The 22,116-nt window shown below is 24.5% G+C and overlaps 1 protein-coding gene across 1 annotated transcript; it reads left to right on the top strand.

Annotated features, from left to right (window-relative positions):
* The first annotated feature begins 246 nt into the window (after positions 1-246).
* LOC145836010 (ral guanine nucleotide dissociation stimulator-like 1) lies at positions 247-18,918 on the top strand. Its single transcript, XM_082943793.1, has 19 exons — positions 247-373; positions 6,092-6,181; positions 6,706-6,932; positions 7,534-7,593; positions 7,688-7,932; positions 8,182-8,339; positions 9,651-9,842; positions 12,294-12,458; positions 13,071-13,250; positions 13,368-13,522; positions 13,753-13,830; positions 14,108-14,209; positions 14,656-14,698; positions 14,798-14,881; positions 15,476-15,590; positions 16,473-16,572; positions 17,169-17,394; positions 17,696-17,822; positions 18,220-18,918. The coding sequence occupies exons 1-19, from the start codon at positions 296-298 to the stop codon at positions 18,621-18,623; spliced, it is 2,829 nt and encodes a 942-aa protein (XP_082799919.1). The 5' UTR covers positions 247-295; the 3' UTR covers positions 18,624-18,918.
* The last annotated feature ends 3,198 nt before the right edge of the window (positions 18,919-22,116 follow it).

Here is a 22,116-nt window from a genome sequence, read left to right as displayed (position 1 = left end):
GAAATTACGTTTTTACAAAATTTGATATTCTTTTGATTTATAACTTATTTTAAAATATTATATCACTATATCTTATTTCAATTTTAAATAATAGTGAATAAAACTTGAAACTTGCAACTACATAACTTTGATATAAATCTCGCAAACATTCCTTATGTTATTAGAAATTTTAGAAATCTATTAAAAGCAGAAAGTATCAAAACAGCTATTTTTTTTTATTAGGTTGTTTATATATAATACAGATATAATAATTTTAGTTTATGAACTTAAATGACGTTAAGAAACAAAACCAGAGATGGTAATGATGATTTCATCAATTCAGAAAATCAATCAAGCTTTGGAATATAACTTGAATTGTGTTCATTCCAAAAAAGTTAGTAAAATAATTTGTTGCTATTTATTTTGCGTATTAAGGTTTATAATCTATTATGTTTTTATAACAAAATATAGACAACTACAACGAACTTTTTTTTTGTACACATTTGTGTAATTTAGTAACTAATAACATTTAAATTTGTTTTGGTTTTCAAATCATATTTTACAGTTTTAAAAAACAATTTTTTTAAATTACATCTTAAGTTTTTATGAGACTCCAGGTATTAAAAAAAAAGATATTTTCCTTTTTGACTAAACTAACCTTAATTCAATAAACAAACTCCTTCTTCATAAATGTTAGATTTTTATACCTTAGTAAAATACAAGAGGAGATATATGAGTTTTTAAATATCATTTTAAAGAGATACACAATTGCAAACTTATAGTTTATTAGACGCTGTTTCGACTTCTCATCAGGCATTTTCAATAAAAAACAGTGCAAAATAACTAAAAATTAATGTTAATCAATTAAATATACAAGAAAAATTGAGTAATAACATAAAAATAAACAGTTATTAACTAAAACTATAAATTACAGTAAGATTACCGGTTACGTAAAAGTTTATATATTGTTTAAAAAATATATATATAAAAAGTCAAAAAATTTTAGTGTGTGGGTTTTTTTGTTAATTGTTTCTTTTAAAATAGATTATAACATTTAATTAAAACAGCTTTGCTGATCAGGGTCTCAAGTTTATTTCTACATTCTTTTAAAATACCAAGGTTGTTAACGGTTATTCTTTCATTTTTACAAATATTACAATTACTAATGTGGTCAGATACAGCAGTTTTACCTTTTAAATGTTATTTGACTCTTTCTATTAATGGTATCGAAGTAAATCCAATATATTTGATGCTCTTATCCTTAGAGCACTTATATTCGTAGACTACGTTAGATTTCAAGTTGTAAGATGTCTTGTCTTTGTTGCTGAAGTAATTACTTGTTTTGCTTGTGGTAAAAATAACTTTAAAGTCTTCAATATAGTTGTTTAACAGTTTTTCTAGTTTCTTTTTATACTCACTACTTGGTTTTCCAATGTAAGGTACTTTTAGGATATTTTTGTTATTTGAATTGTTTAGTTTTCCATTAGAGCACTCTTTATTGTTGTTATTAGATCTTTCAATTACGTCATCAACAAATTTCTTTGGATAACCATTTTTTAAGAAATTTTCTTTTAAGCTTATGATTTCTTGCTTGTAAGTACTAGTTGTACTAGTAAAAACAATAGTTTTTGCTTTGTCCATAAACCATAGCACTAAAGCCCTTTTCCATTTAATTGGTGTTATTGCATCAAAATTTGAAATAACATCTGTAACAATTTTTTTTTACATTAAAATCAAACTAAGGACAGAAGAAGTAATAACAAAGGTTTACAAAAAGAAATTGATACAGATGTTTAAATTTTAGTGCAATAACACCAATTAAATGGAAAAGGGCTTCAATACTATGATTTTTGATTAGAGCAAAAGTTATAGTTTCTACTGATACAATTTACAAACGAGAAATCACAAACTTATAAGAAAATTTCATAAAAAGTGGTTATCCAAAGAAATTTGTTGATGACGTAATTGAAAGATCTAATAACAACAATAAAGAGTGCACTAATGAAAAACTAAACAATTCAAACAACAAAAATATCCTAAAAGTACCTTACATTGGAAAACCAAGTATAGAAAATAAAAAGAAACTAGAAAAACTGTTAAACAATCATATTGAAAACTTTAAAGTTATTTTTACCACAAGCAAAATAAGTAATTACTTCAGCAACAAAGACAAGACATCTCACAACTTGAAATCTAACGTAGTCTACGAATATAAGTGCTCTATGGATAAGAGCATCAAATATATTGGATTTACTTCGAGACCACTAATAGAAAGAGTCAAAGAACATTTAAAAGGTAAAACTGCTGTATCTGACAACATTAGTAATTTTAATATTTGTAAAAATGAAAGAATAACCGTTAACAACCTTGGTATTTTAAAAGAATGTAGAAATAAACTTGAGACCCTGATCAGCGAAGCTATCTTAATTAAACGTTATAATCCAATTTTAAAGAAACAATTAACTAAACCGGGTATTATCAACACACTAAAATTTTTTGACTAGTTAGTTATATATATTTTTTAAACAATATATAAACTTTTATGTAACCTGTAATCTTACTGTAAATTATAGTTTTAATAAATAACTGTTTATTTTTATGATATTACTTAATTTTTCTTGTATATTTAGTTGTTTAACATTAATTTTTAGTTATTTTGCACTGTTTTTTATTGAAAATGACTGATGAAAAGTCGAAACGGCGTCTAATAAACTATAAGTTTGCAATGAATATCTCTTTAAAATGGTATTTAATAGCTTAGGAGTAAAACAATAATGCTTTTTGATTTATTTTATTAAAAGTTCTGAGGAGATTGTTTTATATTTTAATTTCAAACGAATCTTTATTTGTGTAAATATAAAAATCATTTAGTTTTAAAACTAATTGCAACTGAATAATTTAAAATATCTAAATAAAAACGCTGTTCTTTGTTATAATAAAAAACAATGAAAAGGCTAGGTGGCTTAGAGGTATTAATGATGGTATTTAAAATTTTAAGAAAAAATATTGTAAGGTCGAAACCGCTAATTAAAACGTATACTAAATTTATTTTTTATTCTTGCTTTTAATATTGGTAAAAATGTTCAAAAAATAAACTTTTAATTCACAGTCAACTATTTAACAAAACTTATAGTTATTAAATGACTAAATATAGATTCTGTACAAAGTTGAAAGTACAGTTGATACAAGTTTTTTTTCTATAAACTTTATTCTTTAATTTTCTTTATTCTAGATATCTTACAAAACTTAGAAATAATAAACCAAATTTAGTTTAATAATTTAGTTTAAGTTGATAGCTAGCAAGTAAAACAACTACAATTAAATAAAAATGCTTTTTTCATAATTAAGAAAAATATATTTTAAATGGTTTACCAAACAAAAATGTTGTTAATATAAAAGTTATAGAAAACAAAGTACTTAATTGGTGTATAAACGAATGTGTTTTTAAAGCTTCTTATAAAAGATTTACATGTTGTAAAAAAGGTTATAGTTGACATAAAAAAAAATTAAAAAAAAAGTAATAAAGATATGTATTGTAATAAAACTAACGACTAGCTCATAAAAAGTAATACTGTTAATAGTTTCGTTGAATTTAAATACTACTACTCTGAATATATTGTCACTTGAGTCGCTATAGTGCTTTATTTAGAGTTAGTATACGTCATTTTTAAAATTTTTCAAAAACTTAGAGTTTACAGTTGTTTAGATGCAACATTGTTTTGCTTAATAAAGTTTTTTTGTTTAATTACGTTTGAAAAGTAAACAAAAAGTTATAATTTTAGTATTAAATTCTTAGTAGAAAAATATGAATTAACTTTATTGAGTAGAAATATCAATTATAAATGTTGTAAAGCCTAAACTAAATATTAATCTTTTAAGCCGATGTATTGAAATTTTTTAAATGCTAGTTTAAATGAAATGATTCTAGAAAATCTTATTAGTTGTCGTTTTTAATTATTTAATAGCTAATTATTTTTTTTTCATAACAGAATTTTCAAAGCAGTAATTAAATTGAAGAGTATTTTTTATAATTTTTTAAACTTTAATTACCACATTTAAAAAAATTGAATACTTCGAGCATGAAGTATTTAAATATAGTTACTCTTTAGATTAAAAAAGTAATGACCACTTTGTTACAAAATATTATAATTTTTATCAAGAATAAACGTTTGTTATTCTTTATTAGCGCATTTGAAAACTTTTCAATAGATATTATTGTTTTAAAAATCGTATTATGTTCTCAAACTTAATCATAATATAAAGTTTAGTTATTAGGATATAAAGAAAATAAATAAAAAAGGTTTAGATTGCTTAAGTATAAAAACACTGGTGTACTACAAAAATGTTAATATAAAGTAGAATGCAGAAAAGAATGTAAGAAAATTAAGAATTACTTTTAGAGGAAAACAGTAAGAATTTATTGACTTAAATAGAAAAAAAGTTAAGTTGTTGAAACATTTTAAATTTCACATCATACATAACAATACAAATTGGTTTATTGAGAAGGATTTAAATTTTTAAGATGTTTGTTTTAACTATTTAGTGATCAGTTTTAAGAGTGTTAAAACCAATGTAACGTATAGTTGTTACAAAATTCTAATCACTTTATCCTAACTCTTTGTTTATTTATATATAATAAGAGATAATGAACTTCACCACACGACCATCAACAATAGTATCTGAGACAACCTACGACCGGTTTTTCCTATAGGTCGTAGGTTGTTATGGATACTGTTGTTGATGGTCGTGTGATGAAGTTCATTATCTATTATTGATGGCGCGAAAATCTCAATTTTGTTAATGATGGCCGTAATAAATATTGTCTAAAAATTTAGATAAAAGACTTTTACTGTTTCTGTTATTAATTTCTTTAAGAATATTTTATATTATAAACAAACGCTAAAGTTTATATTTTTGAATAGTTAAACAATTTTTTTAAACATCTGTTTGAATTATTTTTAGTTTTTAATTTTAAGATTTTTTTACTAAATTTGAACAATGATAACAAATAGTAAAATGGAAATAAATATGCGTAAGTCTTCAGTATCAGACTTACAAAAATGTTCGAGAAGAAAAAGCTTTGTATCTCCAAACTTCTGTTCACCAAAATCAGCTTTAGAAAGACCAAAGTCTTGTGTAGAAAGTATTGGTGAAAGAAGTTGGACTTATTCCTGCGGGCAAAATCAAAATAGATTTTGCAGCATAAATCGTGAAAAGTACATGAAAATAAAATGGACAAGATATTTACGAAAAGCAGCAAATAAAAACATTAGTGAAAAGTATAATTTATCACTTAGCAAAGTGGATGAGTATATTTCACTAAATATTTTAAATAAGGTTTTTTTTGCTGAAAAATTAAATTTTAAATTGATTAAATATACTTATTTTGATAAAAAAAATTGAACAGCTTTGTGCAAATTTAGTTGTTTGAGGCAGAAAGTAAATAATAAAATATATGTTAAACCTCATTTTTACCGTTTGTAATTAAATTCATAAGTCAGTAAAAATAAAAAAAAACTTTATTTGAAATCTTTAAAATCGAAAATTTGTAGTTTATTTTTCAAACTAAGCTAGACTTATAGTTTTAAACAGTATCATAAATGATGAACGTTTATTTAAATTACCCTAATGAAAATAGGGTTCTAAATTTACTTTTTCTTTTTTAAGAATAAGTTTTTTTTTCTTACATAGGTACATTAAACTTATTAATTTTACAGACTTTATTTATAACTTTTCTTTAATATTTATAAAAAGTGTAAGTTTTAGAACTACCTTTTTAAAGGCAGTGATTTTTTAGTAAAAAAATAGGATTATCAACTTAGTGTCTGCGTTCTTCAAGATATGTTTTTATCTTAAAACAATTTAAAACTTTTTTCTGGAGAATAATAATTTTAAACACTCATTAAAATCCATCATTGATAGTAAAAACTTACAAAGTAAAACTTACAAAGTAAAACTTTTTTTAAGTTCAGAAAAAAAACTGTTTACAGTTTTAACATACTCTTTCTGGACAGCTTATAAGTTCTAAATTATAAATGACAGGAACATAAGTTAACACTTAAGTTTAAAAGTAATGCTTAACAAGTCTTATTAAGTTTTTTAAATATTTTAGGAGTTAGACAGTAGCCACCAAGAAGAATTAATTGGTGACGTCATATATTTGATCAAGTATAAAAAAGAAACTGTACCGTTAACATCACCTGTGAGTCTATTGTATTACAACTTTTATAAAATTGTTAAAGTATGTTTAAAATTATATGTATTATTTACATTAACTATTTTTTATACTTGCTTAGTTTTAATCTAAGTAATTTACAAGTATTTATATACATAACTTTATAGAACTATTTGAAAAAAAACAACTGTATTGGAAAGAATAAATATAAACCAATTAAATATTAGAAGTATGTATTATACGAAAAAATTTAAAGTTTAGTTTACTTCCTTTTTTTAATTATATGCTCAAAACTTAGTACTAAAGTAAGTGTATATAACTAGCAATCCCTTATTTCTCAAAAAAAAATCCCTTTAGGTTTTATTTCTTATAAAACTTTATTGACAAGAACTTATTTTTTCACAAAAATATTTTATTTTTTCTCTGTTTTATATTTCTTTTTAAAAGTAAAATTCTAATTATAACACCTTAAATCAACATTAATAAAACAAGATAAGCTCACAACTTTAATATATTTGACACGGTCAGTCTAAAGTTTTGATATATTTTAGCACTCTACGAAGTCTGTTGTCGCCACCAAAGTACGTACAGTTCAGTTACGACACTTAAAAGCTGCACCTTTTGAGCATTTAGTATCTCGTTTGTGCTCAGCATACGATGATGATGGGGACTATTTCCTTAAGTGTACGGAGAAAAAGACTACATTTGCAACAATCATGCTTGAGACTTTCAGGAGCTATGCAACGCCAAACCAATTACTACAAGCAATAATAAGAGAGTAAGCTGTTTTTTATTGTTTATCAAACTGAATATATTTGCTATAAAAATCGATCGTTGATTTTCTTTGCTGCTTGGTAAATGAATTGGGTTTAATTATATAATCAATATTTATTATTAAGAATTATTAAAACGTTTTTTGGCGATTTTCAATTCTTTAAATTTTGTAAAATCTTTAGACTTAATTTTAAATATTTAATTTTAATTTTAAGCACAGCCTGTATAAAAACTTTAAACTTTTATTTAATAAATTGTATAATTTTTTTTTATATACTTATACACAACTTAGATCTTTTAGATTAAAATTTTGTTCATTTCTTTAGGTAGCTAATCTTTTTTTTTTAATTAAAACTGCATAAAAAAATACTTCTAATCTAATAATGTTATTTTTACTACACTATCATTCCAATGTGAAAGTGATTTTTTATTAAACGATGTTTTAATTATACTATAGTAAATTAAGCCATTTAAAAAAAAATAGATAAAATAATAGTAGTTTTACATAGCTTTTAAAAAGTTGTATTGCTGTAGTATATTTTCTCACAAAAAACGTTATTTTAACTAAAATATGTACAGCTTATCAAAGCATTTAAAAAATACAGGCATCAAGTTGTAAACTCAAGCCCTACAAACTCAGATGCTAGAAAATATAAGCTAAATAGGTATGTTTTATTTTAGCAAATAAAAATATACATTTTAGCGAAATTTACCACAAAGATAAACTTATAAGTCTCACCTGATTTTTTATTTTAATAGATCACTTGAAGAAGCTGTGCACCAATGGCTGGTAAAGTACTTCAATTATGACTTTAATGTGCAAAAAAACGACGAAGAAAACAATTTATTACATTCCCTTTTACGTTTTGCACAAGATAGATTGAAAAAAGTCCCAGAAGACGAAGAAGGGCGAGACTTAGAAGTAAAGATGAGACAAAAGTTTTTAAGTTTTGTAGCTGAGAAAATGGAGGATATTGATAAAGAAGAAGTTAAGGAAGAAAATAGTAATTTAATTTTTTTTATTAAACATTTGGAGTAACCGTTATCAACAAACAGTTATTGTGACTTATGTAATAAAAAACTTTTGCCAAAAATTAAAGCATGCTTTTTAAAAGTTTGCTTTTACAAACATATTTTAAAAATAAACAAAAATAATTGAGTTATTTTTTATAAATTTGACGTTATAAGAAGTTTTTCAATATACTACAACAAACATATTTATGTTAAAGTATTTATCTGAATTGTTATGATAGAACGAGAAAGAGCAGACGCGCTTTTTCTTGACCTGCACGATGAACTACAAGACATTCATTTAGATGGAGACGGCAGCTACATTGCATGCAAACAAATGGTTCTTGGTGAAGAAATTCATCCCATGTTCATCGCCGAACAGCTCACTATCATCGATGCTGTTTGTTGAGTTATTAGTAAAATTTTATTCAAAGCAGAAGTATTATTATACATAAGTTTTATGTTGTTTGTTTCAAAAATATATTCAAATAAGTTTTTTGAAATTTGTCTTGTTTTTAGTGTATACTATCTTCTTTATAGATACTTTAATAACATACGCTTTTAAATTCAAAACTTAAAAAACTTTTAGTTTCTATTAGTATTTTTAATTTGATATAAAACATAACAAAAATGTTGAACAATTATTTGTAATTTAGATGTGTATAATAAATTAGCATGCTTTACTATTAAGATAATATTATTAATAGTTGTAAAATTTGCACTTAAAATTTATACTTTATATCACATAATAATAGTTTTATAGATTGTTGTATAATATAGTTTTTTCTTATATTGTTTTTTATTTATGCGGAATATCTTTTTTTTAGATTTTTTTAATAAGAATTTAACAATCATCCGGAATTGCAAAACACTTAGAGCAAATTAAAATTAAAAGTGTGTAAAGCCAGCTTTTTTTAATGAAAAATTTTAAATTTTACGTAAGACAAGTTCTGACTAAAAGCCTTTACTAATGCTAAGGTCAATGTAAATTATATTATATTCTTTTATAGTTTTTCAAGTCTAAAATAATTGATTAAAATATCTTCGTTAAAGGTATACAACTGAAATAGAATTAACAGTTGAGGTTTTCTTTTATTGTAACTAACTGATTTTTAAACATTCAATTTTTCAGTTCAATAAAATTGTTCAAAAAAATAAAGTTATTATTTTTTAAATCTTAAAAAAATTAGTTTAATCCTCGTTAGTTGTAAAGTTTAATCCTGATTACTTTTACAGTTGAGAAACACTTTGATAATTAGACCAAAAACAAATGTATAATGTAAAGTGCTTAGTTTATTATTTTACAATACATATAAGTCAAGGACTGGCCTTATATGAGGAACGGACAGATTTTTTGAAAAAGTCCTTCACAGCGGCAGTACATTTAAAATTTCTACTTAGAATACAAAAGAACCGATTAAGAGAAAATATATAACTTAATAAATATAAAATAGGTAGCACGTTTTGCTCAAAAGAAAAAAAGGAAATTATTGTTAATAAAATGGTTAAACATGATTTTAAGTTAGAAAGACGTCATTAGCAACAAACAATCTTTGCTTGGTTGGTATTGTTTTGCCGACTTCTTGTATAATTAATGTTTATTACTTTAAAAATGTATGTTTCTTAGAGAAATTTCATGTTCTTTAAAATTGATGTTTCTGCAACAGTAAAGTATATATAAAACTACTAATATTTAAATTTTTCAATTCAGAAACTCTTTCTTCAAATACCTCCTCATATGTTCTTAGAAATTGTATCTTCATCAGAAAAACCGCCACTGATTCAAGCCACCATCGATCAGTTCAACAAGGTGGTCCACGCAGTCGAGGCAACATGCCTCTGCTCTCGTCTTACTAACCGACAGAGGAAAATAGTGTTGTGCAAATGGATACAAGTTGCTAGTGTATGTTTGAAACTTAGTTGTAAAACATTCAAAAACTTTAAAATTCAGCAAGTTTAGTCATAAAAAAATTATTTTATTGGTGTACAAAGTTATTGTAATTTTTAAAATATTATAATTAAAACAAATTTGCTGCTTTATTTAGTGCTAGGTAAAAACAGGTTAAAAAGACTTTTTTAGTAAAAATGTGCTAAATAAAATTGTAGTTTTATAAAACCATAAAAGTTTTTAATTACATTAAAAATTCTAAGGTATCGAAAAAAATTTTTGTTCTCGTTTAATTTTTTTTAGTAATTATGTTTTTTTTTATTAATATCTACTAAGTAGGTACTTCAGTTGTTAATACATTTATAACTGGTTTTAATTTTACTATTAAAGCTATAAATACTACACTTCTAATTAAACTTTAACTAACGTAAGATTACTTATAGCTTTTCAATTTTTGATTGTAAATCAACTCTAGTTATTGTAACTTTTTGTTGGCTTACAGCAGTGGTCGGCACGCTATTTCGAATCCGTGAACCTTAAATCACAAAATCAAAATTCTATGCACCACAATTTGCATTCTTTAGCGCCGCTAGTTTTTAAGAATATGTAAACACTTTTAATCGTTTTTTTACTAATAACCTTTAAATTTACCATTTTACCCTATCTATTTTAATAAACTTTAATATCGATGATCTAATTTTTACAACAACCAGAGTTTTAGTATTTAAAATTTAATAAGTAAGTTTGACACTATTACATGTTAAGCCCTTTTGAGTCAGAAAATAAGCCTGAGTGACTAAAGACTGGACTTTGTACACTAGCTAATCTTAAAGAGTGGTATGTTTAAGCAAAATTAAATTACAATGAAAATTAGACATTTATAGATCTTGAATTATTTAAATATTAATAATTAATTACAAATAAAAAAAATTCAAGTAAAGTAACAGTTGAAGATTTTTAAAAGATATCAAAATAAACCCAAGATTTGTAATAAATTTATAACTAGTCTCAGTCAAGATGAGTTTTTGTAAATATATTAAAACTAGCCTCAGTTGGTTTAGGTTTTTCATGATCTAAAACTAGACTTAATTATTATTAGAGAGCTAAGTATGTGACAGTTCTGATATTATTGACCCTTCCTATACTTTAACTTTTTTATAAGTAAAATATATTTGAATTTTTTTGGCCTAACTAATTTTTTGTCAAATATCAGTTGATTAAGCTGATTAATATAGTGTTTTTAATATAGCAAAACGCTTTTAAACAATAAGAGCTAATAAAATTAAACATTAATAGAATACTAACCGTTTTATTTTGTTTTAAGAATGTATGAGATTTGCTCACTTTGGTTTTTCTTTGGGCGGTTAAGGGTGGAAGAATTTTTACATAAGGTAACAGAATAGAGCTAGGAGAGTACAAAAATGGTCGTTTTATTAACAACAAAATGGTCAATTAGATATCAAGGTTGAATATGTCTTAAATGTAGAAAGATTAAAAATAAACTTTAATTTACTTTCTGCGCGAAAAAAAAAATTATGTTCCCCAAAATAAGTTTCATGCACCCCAAAAGTCTCGTGCACCCTAAAAGAAATTTCATGTACACTAGTGTGCACCAGTGTACACCGTGCCGACCACTGGTTTACAGGCTAAAAATACTACTTATTGTTTCGTGTAAAAACAAGCTTGACAACTATAATCGAATTAAGATGTTTTCTTTTGTAAAAACATGTTTTACTTTAAGTACAGTAAGTTTTAGTTAAAATTAATTTTTAGTTTTTAAAAGTAAGATTAAAATCAAAATCAGTATTTGAGACTTATCTATAGTTTTTACTTTGTTTAGTAAAAAATTTAAATGTTTAGCAATATACTGCTAGACTTATATATTAAAAAGAGAATGAATGGTTTTTAATCGTTTCCTTATTGCTAATTTTATCGCGTGTAAACTCTTCTAAGATATTTTTTGTTGAATTTAAAAAACTATCTATAACACCTTTAAAAATGTAAAACCTGAAATTGATATTTATGTATTTTGTATTTTAAAACTAAGAGCAATGTTTATAAAGTGTTTTATATTTCTTAAATAGAGCATTATACATAAAAAATATACTATATGTTTTTTTTTACTATTATAAAAACTCAAATATTTACATTTAGAGTATTATATAAAAATACAAATTTTTACAAAAGTAGCTCAATTTGTTGCTAAATAAAAAAAAACTAGTCAAGTTTACCAAGTAAATGACTATAATAATATACGTGGGCATATATTTGCTCTTTAAACAGTTTCACTGTTTAATTACTTAAAAAAAAAATTTTTTTTAATCTTTTTGTTTGATAATTTAGAAAAGTTACAAAATTAAATGTTAACATACGCAAGATAAGCTTTACTACTTTTAGTTCTTGCAATTAGAGTTAATTAGACATACTTAAAGATTAAAAGTTTACAAAGATAATAAAACTTTATAGTACTGTCGAGACAAGAAAAACTTCACATCGATGCATGCCGTAAAGTCAGCACTTACAACAACATCTTTAGAAAGGCTATATAAGTTATGGTCTTCATTACCTGATGTCTATAAAAATTTGTTCGAAGAGCTAAAAGCTACAAATGTTAAAAGTCTTATACTAAAGGTTTTATTGATTTACCAAGTATTCAGAAAGTATTAACTTTATATGTTTTTTATAATGAAAGTCATTTAAAAAAAATTTAATGTTTTGTAACACTTTTTTTTTTAATTTTTTTGTTATTTTCTGTTAAAATAATAATTAATTCTTTAAAAACATGCTAAACAACTTAAAATTAGTTAGATTTTTAGTATCAGTTAAAAATCAGACGACTGATGTTTTTTTATTTAAAACTGTATGGTTTATTTGAAGGAGATATGTTTAAAGATAACAAAAAATAATTTCAAACTTTTACTCTACTTAAAAAGTTCTATACTATATGTGACTATCATTATAAATAAATAAATACTAAATTAGTAATTCAATGGTTTACTAAACAGATAGTTGTTATACTTAAACTAATAAAAAAAAATTAAAGTGTAATTAAGTTTATTGATCTAAATGTATATTTAAAGACGTTTATATCTTTAAAATATTTAACAGATGATAAAACAACAAACGCTCATGTTAAAGTTATTTTTAACAAATCAAAATCTTAAGACTTTATTTAAACATTTGTATAATTAAGTTTTATGTCGTTGTTTTTAACTTTGAAAGTCCATATTTCTGACATTACAGACCGGAGCAACGCAAGAAATGGATCGAACTTCCCGACTACTGAAAAAGGAAGGAGTCAAGAGAAGAGTTATGACAAACAGCGATCAGTTACTATATGGAACTATTCCTTACCTAGGCAGTGTATTTCATGACATTATCTACCTCAGTGAAGCTTTAAAAAAACGAGTCGGGAAAAATAACGTAAGAATTCTTTTTAACTAGGAGTAGGCTATTAAGCTAGTCTAATTTAACTAAAGTCTATGATTACTTTCTTTATTTATTTTTTGTTTTCAATTAAAATCGATCAAATTGTTTCAGGACAAAATTAATTTTAGTAAGTGCAGAAAAGAATTTGATATTCTTGCTCAATTACACTTATGGCAAGCAACATGTAAGCGGTATAAAAAAGTTTACAACTCGCCTCTATTTTTGTCATGGATGGAATCAATTGTAAAAATTTCGGATGATGAAAAGTAAAACATACTTTTGTAAATAGTTGCTCAAAAATAAATTTTTCTTTTTTTTTTTTGAGAAAAATTCTCAACTTTATTTTTTAAATGTTTCTTAAATTATAAACATTTTCACATTAATAAAAAGCTGTATTTGTTTGCCGAAATTCTTAAAAAACTAAATTAAACAACTCGGAAAAAAAGTATTATTCTTTTTTTTTATTATAGAAACATTATTTAGTTTATGTTTTTAGGTATAAGTTGTCAATGAAAATCGAACCACAAATTAATAATATCTCTACAGAGCCAGAAAAAAAATCTGCGAGTAACGAGCAAGTTTTAAATATTTACTGTAGGAATATAGAATCATTTCATAAACTAACTTATCTATTTTAAAGTCAATAAATAGTTGCAAAAATTATTTTATTTTCATAAAAACACTACTAAGCAGCAAAATATATCTAGTAGATGTCATTAAAAAATGTCGAAAAAAAAAATAGCATAATCCTTCTTCGAATTATTTTTTGTGTTTTAACTCGTAAAAGTAACACTGAAAAAGTTATATAAACTATTTTTTAACAATGTAAATTATTCTCCTGTTATTTTTAGAAACCGTTCTTTTTCATTATCAAGCGGCATTTTAACAACCAGCGACGTTTTGATAAATTCTTTAGACGGCAACGGATCAAAAGAATCCAATGATAGCAAAAAGTAAGATATACATACATGCTTAATTTATAAAGCTTATCTTAAAACTTTATTTTCCTACTATTCAAGTTTAGAACTAAAATCTATCAAATACTCGCAGGATCTACTAAATTATTGTAATGTTAGATGTGAAAAATAAATAATTTGTCAATTTATATTGACACGGTAATTACTTTTTAAAGTTTATAAATGTTACAAGGTTTTATTAAAAGTTTTTAAAAAGCTTTGTTACAGACTAAAGTAAATTTTAAAACTTTGATGTTTTTCTTGATATGAATATAATTTTAAATTAAATACTTAAATAAATTTTGTATAGAATAACTTTACTATATAATTTCATAAAGTTTATAGAACAATTTTAGAATTTTAAATTGTTTTAACTTATCTTTTATTTCATCAAAAGTCTTATTTTTTTAGTTAACAAATTATTTATAAAAAAAAATAAACAGATCAAAATCTCCTTCTATTCATGATGAAAAACAGTTAAATCAGGTTAGTAAACTGAGCAAAATATAATTATATTTTTGATTTGTTTTTTACTTAAGCTTAAAATCATTATAATATATTACTAGTTTAAATAAAAAAACTTAGGAAGGTAAAAAAAGGATTGTCGTAAGATTGATTAATTTTGAGCAGTCTGAAAAACATAAATCTTTCAAAGAAGAAATCTATGAGGTAGAAAAAATTATAATCTTTAATTATTTTATAATTTTTATTTTTTATTAAACCATAAAGAAAGCTAAACTAATATGTAAGAAGAATTTTAAGTTTTTCAACAAAAAGTATGTTTTTAAGAAGTTTATTTTTCTTTTTGAAAAAATTATTCTTTTTACACATGTCTCTATACAATTCCAAAAATTCCCTTTTAATACTTTTGAGTTAGTAATATAAACTAAACTTATACGTAACACTATCTCTAAATTAAAGAGCATGTTTTGTAACATTATTTTTATTATAACTTTTACAATTTACCATGCATTATACTGCTAGAAATAATGCACTATACTAAAAGGAAAGTTTTTAAATACGAAACCCAAATCAAATTCAAGCTTTAACTTTCTATATTATTTTAAAATTTAAGTAACACAATAAAGTTTTATTAACAGATTAAAAAAAATAAGCAATGAACAAGATTTTTAAATTAAAATTGTTTCTTTTTACTTTTATTGTAAACAGTATTTATGTTTTTAGGCAGTAGTAATACAGTAATAGAAAAAAAAAATCTTAATACTTTAAAAACTCAAGTTGTAAGACTTCTTTCAAATACAGTTAGACCCTAACCATCGTACAACTACTGTCATTAAGCATCTTTTGAAAAAGTTCGAGCTAGATGTTGATGCAATCTCAAAATATAGTTTGCATCAAATTTTGTCGGAAGAAAAAGGTCAGAATGTTTCGTGTTTAGTGCTTTCCTAAAGTTTTTATTAAAAAGGTCATTGACTTGTCTTGAAATAATTGAAATAATCATAATTACAATTCAGTCACGATTTGGTAATTATTCTTTAAAATACACTTTCTGAAAAACGTTTTAAATATTTTTTTACGTCATACAATAAGTATCTAATATACAAATCACAAAAAATGTCATGAGGAATTTTTTTATAAAATGTAATTAAATATACTAATGTAGAGAAGTAGATAAACAAAAAATACTAGTATACTACGGTATTTAAAAAACTATTATAAAAAACATGAAAAGTAAAAAACACACTTAACTACTAAACTTTAAAAAATCAAACTATATAACTTGACTTACTAAAAAAAATCTAATTTAGTAACTAATTTTTAGTTTGATTCAAAGTGGTCAGTTAAAAAATTAAGCTAATTTAACACGATAAAAAAATATATCGACGCTCAAAATTTTTGGTCACATATCCTTGTAGTATATAATATATCTTATTCATCGAGTTTTGTATTGCAAAAAGCTATGTTAAACAATTGTTCTTCTACTTGCTAATTTAGCACTGCATTATAAAACATGTTGTTCTACTTACAGTTAAAAAACCTTTTTTATTTGTAATATCTATTCAAATTTATTATTTATTTATTTTTAAGTATTTTAAATAAAAGTTATTGAAAATACTAATTCAAATTTTTTAAATAATTTATTTTGTATAGAACGTGTTATATAAATTACAACTAAGTTACTGTTCTCTTAGTTTTATGATTGGAATTTATTTGCTTGATTTTAACAGTTTTTGAGATTCCTATTGGAGCTAATGTATTTTAGTTTTATGATTGGAATTTATTTGCTTGATTTTAACAGTTTTTGAGATTCCTATCGGAGCTAATGTATTTTATGCGATGAATTGGAAAACAAATGACTCCCTTGTCGTATTACTAGAAAATGGTATTGAGCTATCAAAGTTAGATACTGTTTATTTAGCTATTTTTACTTAATGTTATTAAAACTTTTTATTATAATCTTTTATTAAGTATATACAGCTTTTTGAAAACCTTTATATTAAAATATTATTACCTATTACTTTTACAAACAGCTAGTTGTTTGCTTATAAAATCATTGAAGTTTTTTAATTTTTGGTTAAAATGACAGTTTAATGTTCAAACAACTACGCATGAAAGTTGTAAACTGTTCAATCATATAACTGTTTTATACCAACGGCTTATGGTTCTAGTTAAAAGGGGTAAAAAGGAAAAAATCACCTGGTCTTGTGTTACAAATATTGCATAATTTTAATCGAAATACCATATAAGCAAAAAATTTGAACCGAAATTTTTAAGCATTTTTCTTTTTTAAGTATTTAGTTAACAAACCTTCTTAGCCTCCATAAGTTATTGGGAAACATTTTGACTTTATACAAACTCTGTACAATTTATTTGTTATACAACTGAAAAAGATGACTTTGTTCTTTGTAAGTGTTTAAACTACAGATAAATTTAAATATTTACAAAGAGTTATGTATAGACAATAAATTGAACTAATGTTAATTTTTACACCTAGAATGTCAAACATTAAAAAGCAGTCTCCTCCAACGCTTAACACCAGTAAAAAAAAGTCTCACAGCAGGGGCTTTTCTTCGAGCTCCTTACTAGAAACTTTAGCAGTTTCACCGATCCGCAATATAGTCAATCATATTACTACCTCGTCATCTGGTTCGTATGACGTAACTTCTCAAACAAAAGAAGCTGGTCACAAAAGGGTCTCTAGCGACGTTTCTTTGCTCCAGGTTAATTTTACATTAAATACAATGATATCTTTTTTAGTCTAACAAAAGTTTAATCCTACCATTTCAATCATCAGACCAAAAGCTTTCAGTTGCGACTGACTGACGAATTTCGATAGAACGAAACCCGAAACTTAGTTTACCGAAAGCTTGTGGTCTGAAAATCGAATCGGTATGATCAAACTTTTGTTAACTTGAGCGTGTCTCACGGCATACGAAAGTCCAAGCTTAGGCTCTGTTAAACTTTCACCAATGTTTTCTTTGGTCTTTTTTAGTCTATGTACTTAATATCTACATATTTCAGTTAAAATCGAACAGCGGATCAGCTTCAAATGAAGAAGATGATTCTTCGTCTATAAAGTCTTTGGGCAAAAAAATGAAAGAGCTCGTTTATAATCCGAATAAAAGAAGACTATCTAAAAACTCTTCAAGTAAGATATTTTAAAGACACTCAATTGAAATATATTTCACAAATATTTATTGTTTAGGTATAACTGCTTTGGTTTACCTGATCTAGAGTTATAACTTTAATGTCTAGTTATTTTCAGTGGTTACATACTGCAAACAAACTTGCCAAAAACTGAATGTTTTTATAATATTTCCTTTTCTGTAACACTTAAAAATATACACTGTAGGTTTTTAATAACTTCTGTTCCTTGTAAAATGACTTAAATTTTTCAAATGTTAAAATATAACTAAAAGTTTTTGACTGATGAAAAATTTGTGAAATCTTCATTATTAAAAAATGCACCATGTTAACTCTAAAAAAAATAGTTCATTTTTATGTTTTATTGATTTTTATTTATTATTAACACTTTGTTTTCACAGATAACCCCGACAACACATCATTATCCCCTTCCGGAAGCAAAACGTTACCTAGATTACGGAACAAGGACCACAGTTGGCGAAAGAAATATTCTCCAAAATTTTTAAGGAAGCTTCACCATTCCGTATCTGATTATGACGTAATGCTGGATGGAAGCTTTGATGAAATTATCGATGAACAAAAAAATTTGGATAACAAAGATGAAGGTACAAACAATAAAACAATGCTTCACAACTCAAACTGGAGCTCAGACCCCTGTTTGTTAGAACCAGATGACTCTTTAGACGAAAATACTAAAATTCCTGCCATTGTTATTCAAAGGACTAGCATAAGGAAAAAGTCATCTAAAAGTGACAGGGACGGACTAATAAAAAAGAGACACAGTAATATTGAAACTGGTTTTTAATTTTTATTTTCTAAACAAACCTATTGCAATAAAAAAAACTAATTCTATATTTATTTAAGTTTAGAAACTTTTAAAATTAAAAAAAAGTTTGTAATTTAAAGTAGCTTTTAAAGTTATGAATTAGTTCATAACTATGTTAATGCAATCGTTTTTTTAACTGAAAATTTTCATATAAAAAGCGTTCTCAAATATTTTCTTTTTACATTTCTTTAGTATGTACTTTAATATTGTTTTACTTTAAACCATTTGTTGCTTTAAAAAGATTATTTTGTTTTAAACTATCAAAAACACATTGCTAGCCAAGCTGTTTTGAATTTTATTAGCAAATTACCAATGATTTATTTTTTTAGTTTTAAAGTAATAGTCTACTTTTTTTGTTTTAATATAACTAACTTAAAAATGTTTAATTTTTTTAAAGTTACAATCTTGAAAATTATAGTTGAAAATGTTTGCATTGTACAGAAAACTATTACCTACTTTAAGGTATAAATTACTGATTGTTACGCTTTAAAAACAACATAAGTAGCTAAATATTGAATATAATTTCTCCCACTAAACTATTAAAAGCCAAACTTTTATGTCTTAGAACTAAATTTATAGCTAATCTAAGGACATTTACATGATGAAGAAGTTTAAAAATAACTAATACGTATAAGCGTACAACATTTTTAATAAAAAATATAAATATGAATATTTTCTATTTAAAAATCTTATACATTTTAGTTTTTATCAGACATATATCATATTATGTTTATTGTGTATGATGATAATAAATAAATCATAAAATTGATTGTATAAACAGAATTCAGTGGACCTTTGTAAGTCGCGGGTCAATTATCCTAGCAAAAACTGTTTGCGAGCCACAATGTACAGGATAAAGTCTTTTGCGGACCGCAGTTATTTAAAATAGTTTTAGTAATCAAAAGATAATAATTTAAGGCAAAAATATGACAAATAAACAATGATAAAACTATAGCAACTCCTAAATGTAAGATTTATAATTTAATTGTAACGTTTCAACACATTTTTTTGTAGTTTTTAAAACTACTTTTTTATTTGAAAAGTTTTTTGCGTACCGCATAATTTTACCTTTCGGGCTGCATTTAACCTGCGTGCTGCAGTTTGCCAATTACTGGTATAAACGTTAAACAAGAACTAATTTTATTATTATATAATCAGTATTTCTCAGTTACTGTTCAATTTTTTAGTATATATTTAAAGGTTTATTTTGATAATATTCATTAAACTTACTTCAAGTACTTTTTTGCTACTTACTGTTATAGTAGAGAGGTTTTAGCAGTATCATTTTCTTCTTGTGTAAAAATAGACAAAATAGATTTTATTTCATGACCAATTTTTTTAAATGTACCTAGTTGCTTAAGTAATGTTACTTTCTTATTTTACTTAAATACTTGAATTATACTTATTTTAAGCAATTTTACAAGCATATAAAAATCAAGTGAAAATTAAAATTGTTTTATTTTAAAGCTATCTAAAGTCTGAATATAAAAATAGATTTTAAAAAGCAATTTTATTTTAATGCACTTAATCTACTAGATTCTAGCTTTTTGAAAATAGCAACAAAACTCAGCTATTTTTAATCATATGTAACGTAGAAAAAGTAATATACGACTCCTAGTTAAACTTTGTTTTTACTTTTTTAATTTCGTTTTGGTTAAAAACAACAAAACTAATCGTTATATTTAGCTTGTTAGCTCTTAGGAAAAAGAAAAAAAGTTAACACAAAGTAGTAGATTAGCTGCTTATAAAGGTCAACTTTACAACTAAGTTCATAGTTAGCAGTTTGTTTTTGTTTCTCTATAACTTTGACTACCTTCGGCAAAGCTGTGTTATTACGCCATTATTCAAAAAGTGTTAGACTGCACCATTCGATCATCAACAGTTCATGTTACAAGGTCAGACAAGGTCACGTTACACCGTTTTAACCGTGGTTTTGACTGATACAACGGTTCATCGTGACTATGTCTGCCTGATGAATCCTAATAAGAAAACTAGTTTCCAGATTATCACATGAGCTGTTGTTTAAAAAAGAGCGGTGCAGGTACTACTTCATATAATATTACTTTTTTTGAAGAGAGTTTATAGCTTTCATAAAGTATTGAAAATATATAAAGAATGCAAAATGCAAAAAAAGTATTGCAAACAATCTTTCAAAAATAAAGTTTATCTACATTACTTTAAATAGAAGATCGACTTAAGATTCTCAATCAGAGTTGCCACAACTTTTATTTGTAAATTTAGCGGTCTAAAAAAACAAATTTTATTTTTGCACTTTTATAGTTAAACTATGTGTGGCATAGTTGTGTAAGTTTTTCTAATACCAATACTTTCGAACTTACAAACCAACTAGATTTTTAAAATCCTTATTCAAAAAAATTTATTTTAAGGTCTAATAATTTTAGAAAAAAATAGTTTGCATAAATGTTTAGTTCTATTTTCCTTGACAGATAATGCGAAAAAAAGTGTTTTGTATTTGGTTTTAAAAATCAAAAGTATTGAAGCAACTGTTTTAACAAAACTATTTAAATCACAAATGTTACACTTATAAACATAACATATAACGTAATAACGCGTTAAACCCTAAAAATACAAACAAGCATAGCCAATTGGAAAATTAAATAACAGCTTTTGTACGAAAATAATTTATAGAATTACAGCGTTGTGCTGCTTATAAACTGTAAACAGTTTTACAAAGTCAAAACTTAATAAAAGTGTTTTTAAGTTAAAAAATACACTGAAAGGTTTATAACAGCTTAAATCAGGGTTTCCAATAGTGGATGATACCGCCCCTTGAAGAAATTATAGATTTAACTAGTGAGGAAATTATGAAAATAAATAGGTATCTAAATAAAAGGGTTAGTGAATATGAAAAAAAAGTTTAGGAAACCCAGGTCTAGATAGTAAAACTGTTTTAAAAATTAATCGATATTTATGTTAATCTTAAATAAATACTAATTAAAGATATAAAACATTTTTTTTTAAATACATACATTATCAATGTTGGGAAAACTTTTTATAAAATGACTCAAAAGTAAACATTTTATATGACTTAGATAGATTATCATAAGGATTTTATTAAAAATCTGTAATTTTATTTGTTTATTAAATATTGACTAAGGCTATATATTAAATAAAGCTCTTTTTTCAACTATATAACATGTCCTTATCAAACAATACTAATCCTTACTTTTGAACTAATAAAATATATATAATTAATACTGTTATATGCATTCATATCAACACCACTTCTTAAATAAGGTATGCTAAGTTATTATTGAAACTAAAACACAATTAGATTTGAAAAGCTAGCTTATTTTTAGCTTATAGATTTTTGTTTTTTTAAATTAAGGCAACCAGGTATAAATAAATTAAAGTAACTTAACGGAAACAAACACAAAGAAATACAATAAGTTAACCGTGTTTATTAAATTATTTTAATAAAAAATCCGATCCTTTGAACTCGTATAGTATT

Source organism: Thalia democratica, chromosome 5 (assembly GCF_965202585.1).
Source record: "Thalia democratica chromosome 5, ktThaDemo2.hap1.1, whole genome shotgun sequence".
Taxonomy (NCBI): Eukaryota; Metazoa; Chordata; class Thaliacea; order Salpida; family Salpidae; genus Thalia; species Thalia democratica.
The sequence above is the reverse complement of the archived record's forward strand: the minus strand, read 5'-3'. Positions and strand labels throughout refer to the sequence as shown.

What these genes read in the sequence shown, in the direction of transcription:
- LOC145836010 (XM_082943793.1), top strand. Translation starts at nt 296, where the DNA reads ATGGTAATGATGATTTCATCAATTCAGAAAATCAATCAAGCTTTGGAA. An exon ending in TTAAAAGTCTTATACTAAAG is followed by an intron (nt 12,459 to 13,070) that starts GTTTTATTGATT and finishes CTGACATTACAG; the next exon opens with ACCGGAGCAACGCAAGAAAT. An exon ending in AATTTTGTCGGAAGAAAAAG is followed by an intron (nt 15,591 to 16,472) that starts GTCAGAATGTTT and finishes TGATTTTAACAG; the next exon opens with TTTTTGAGATTCCTATCGGA.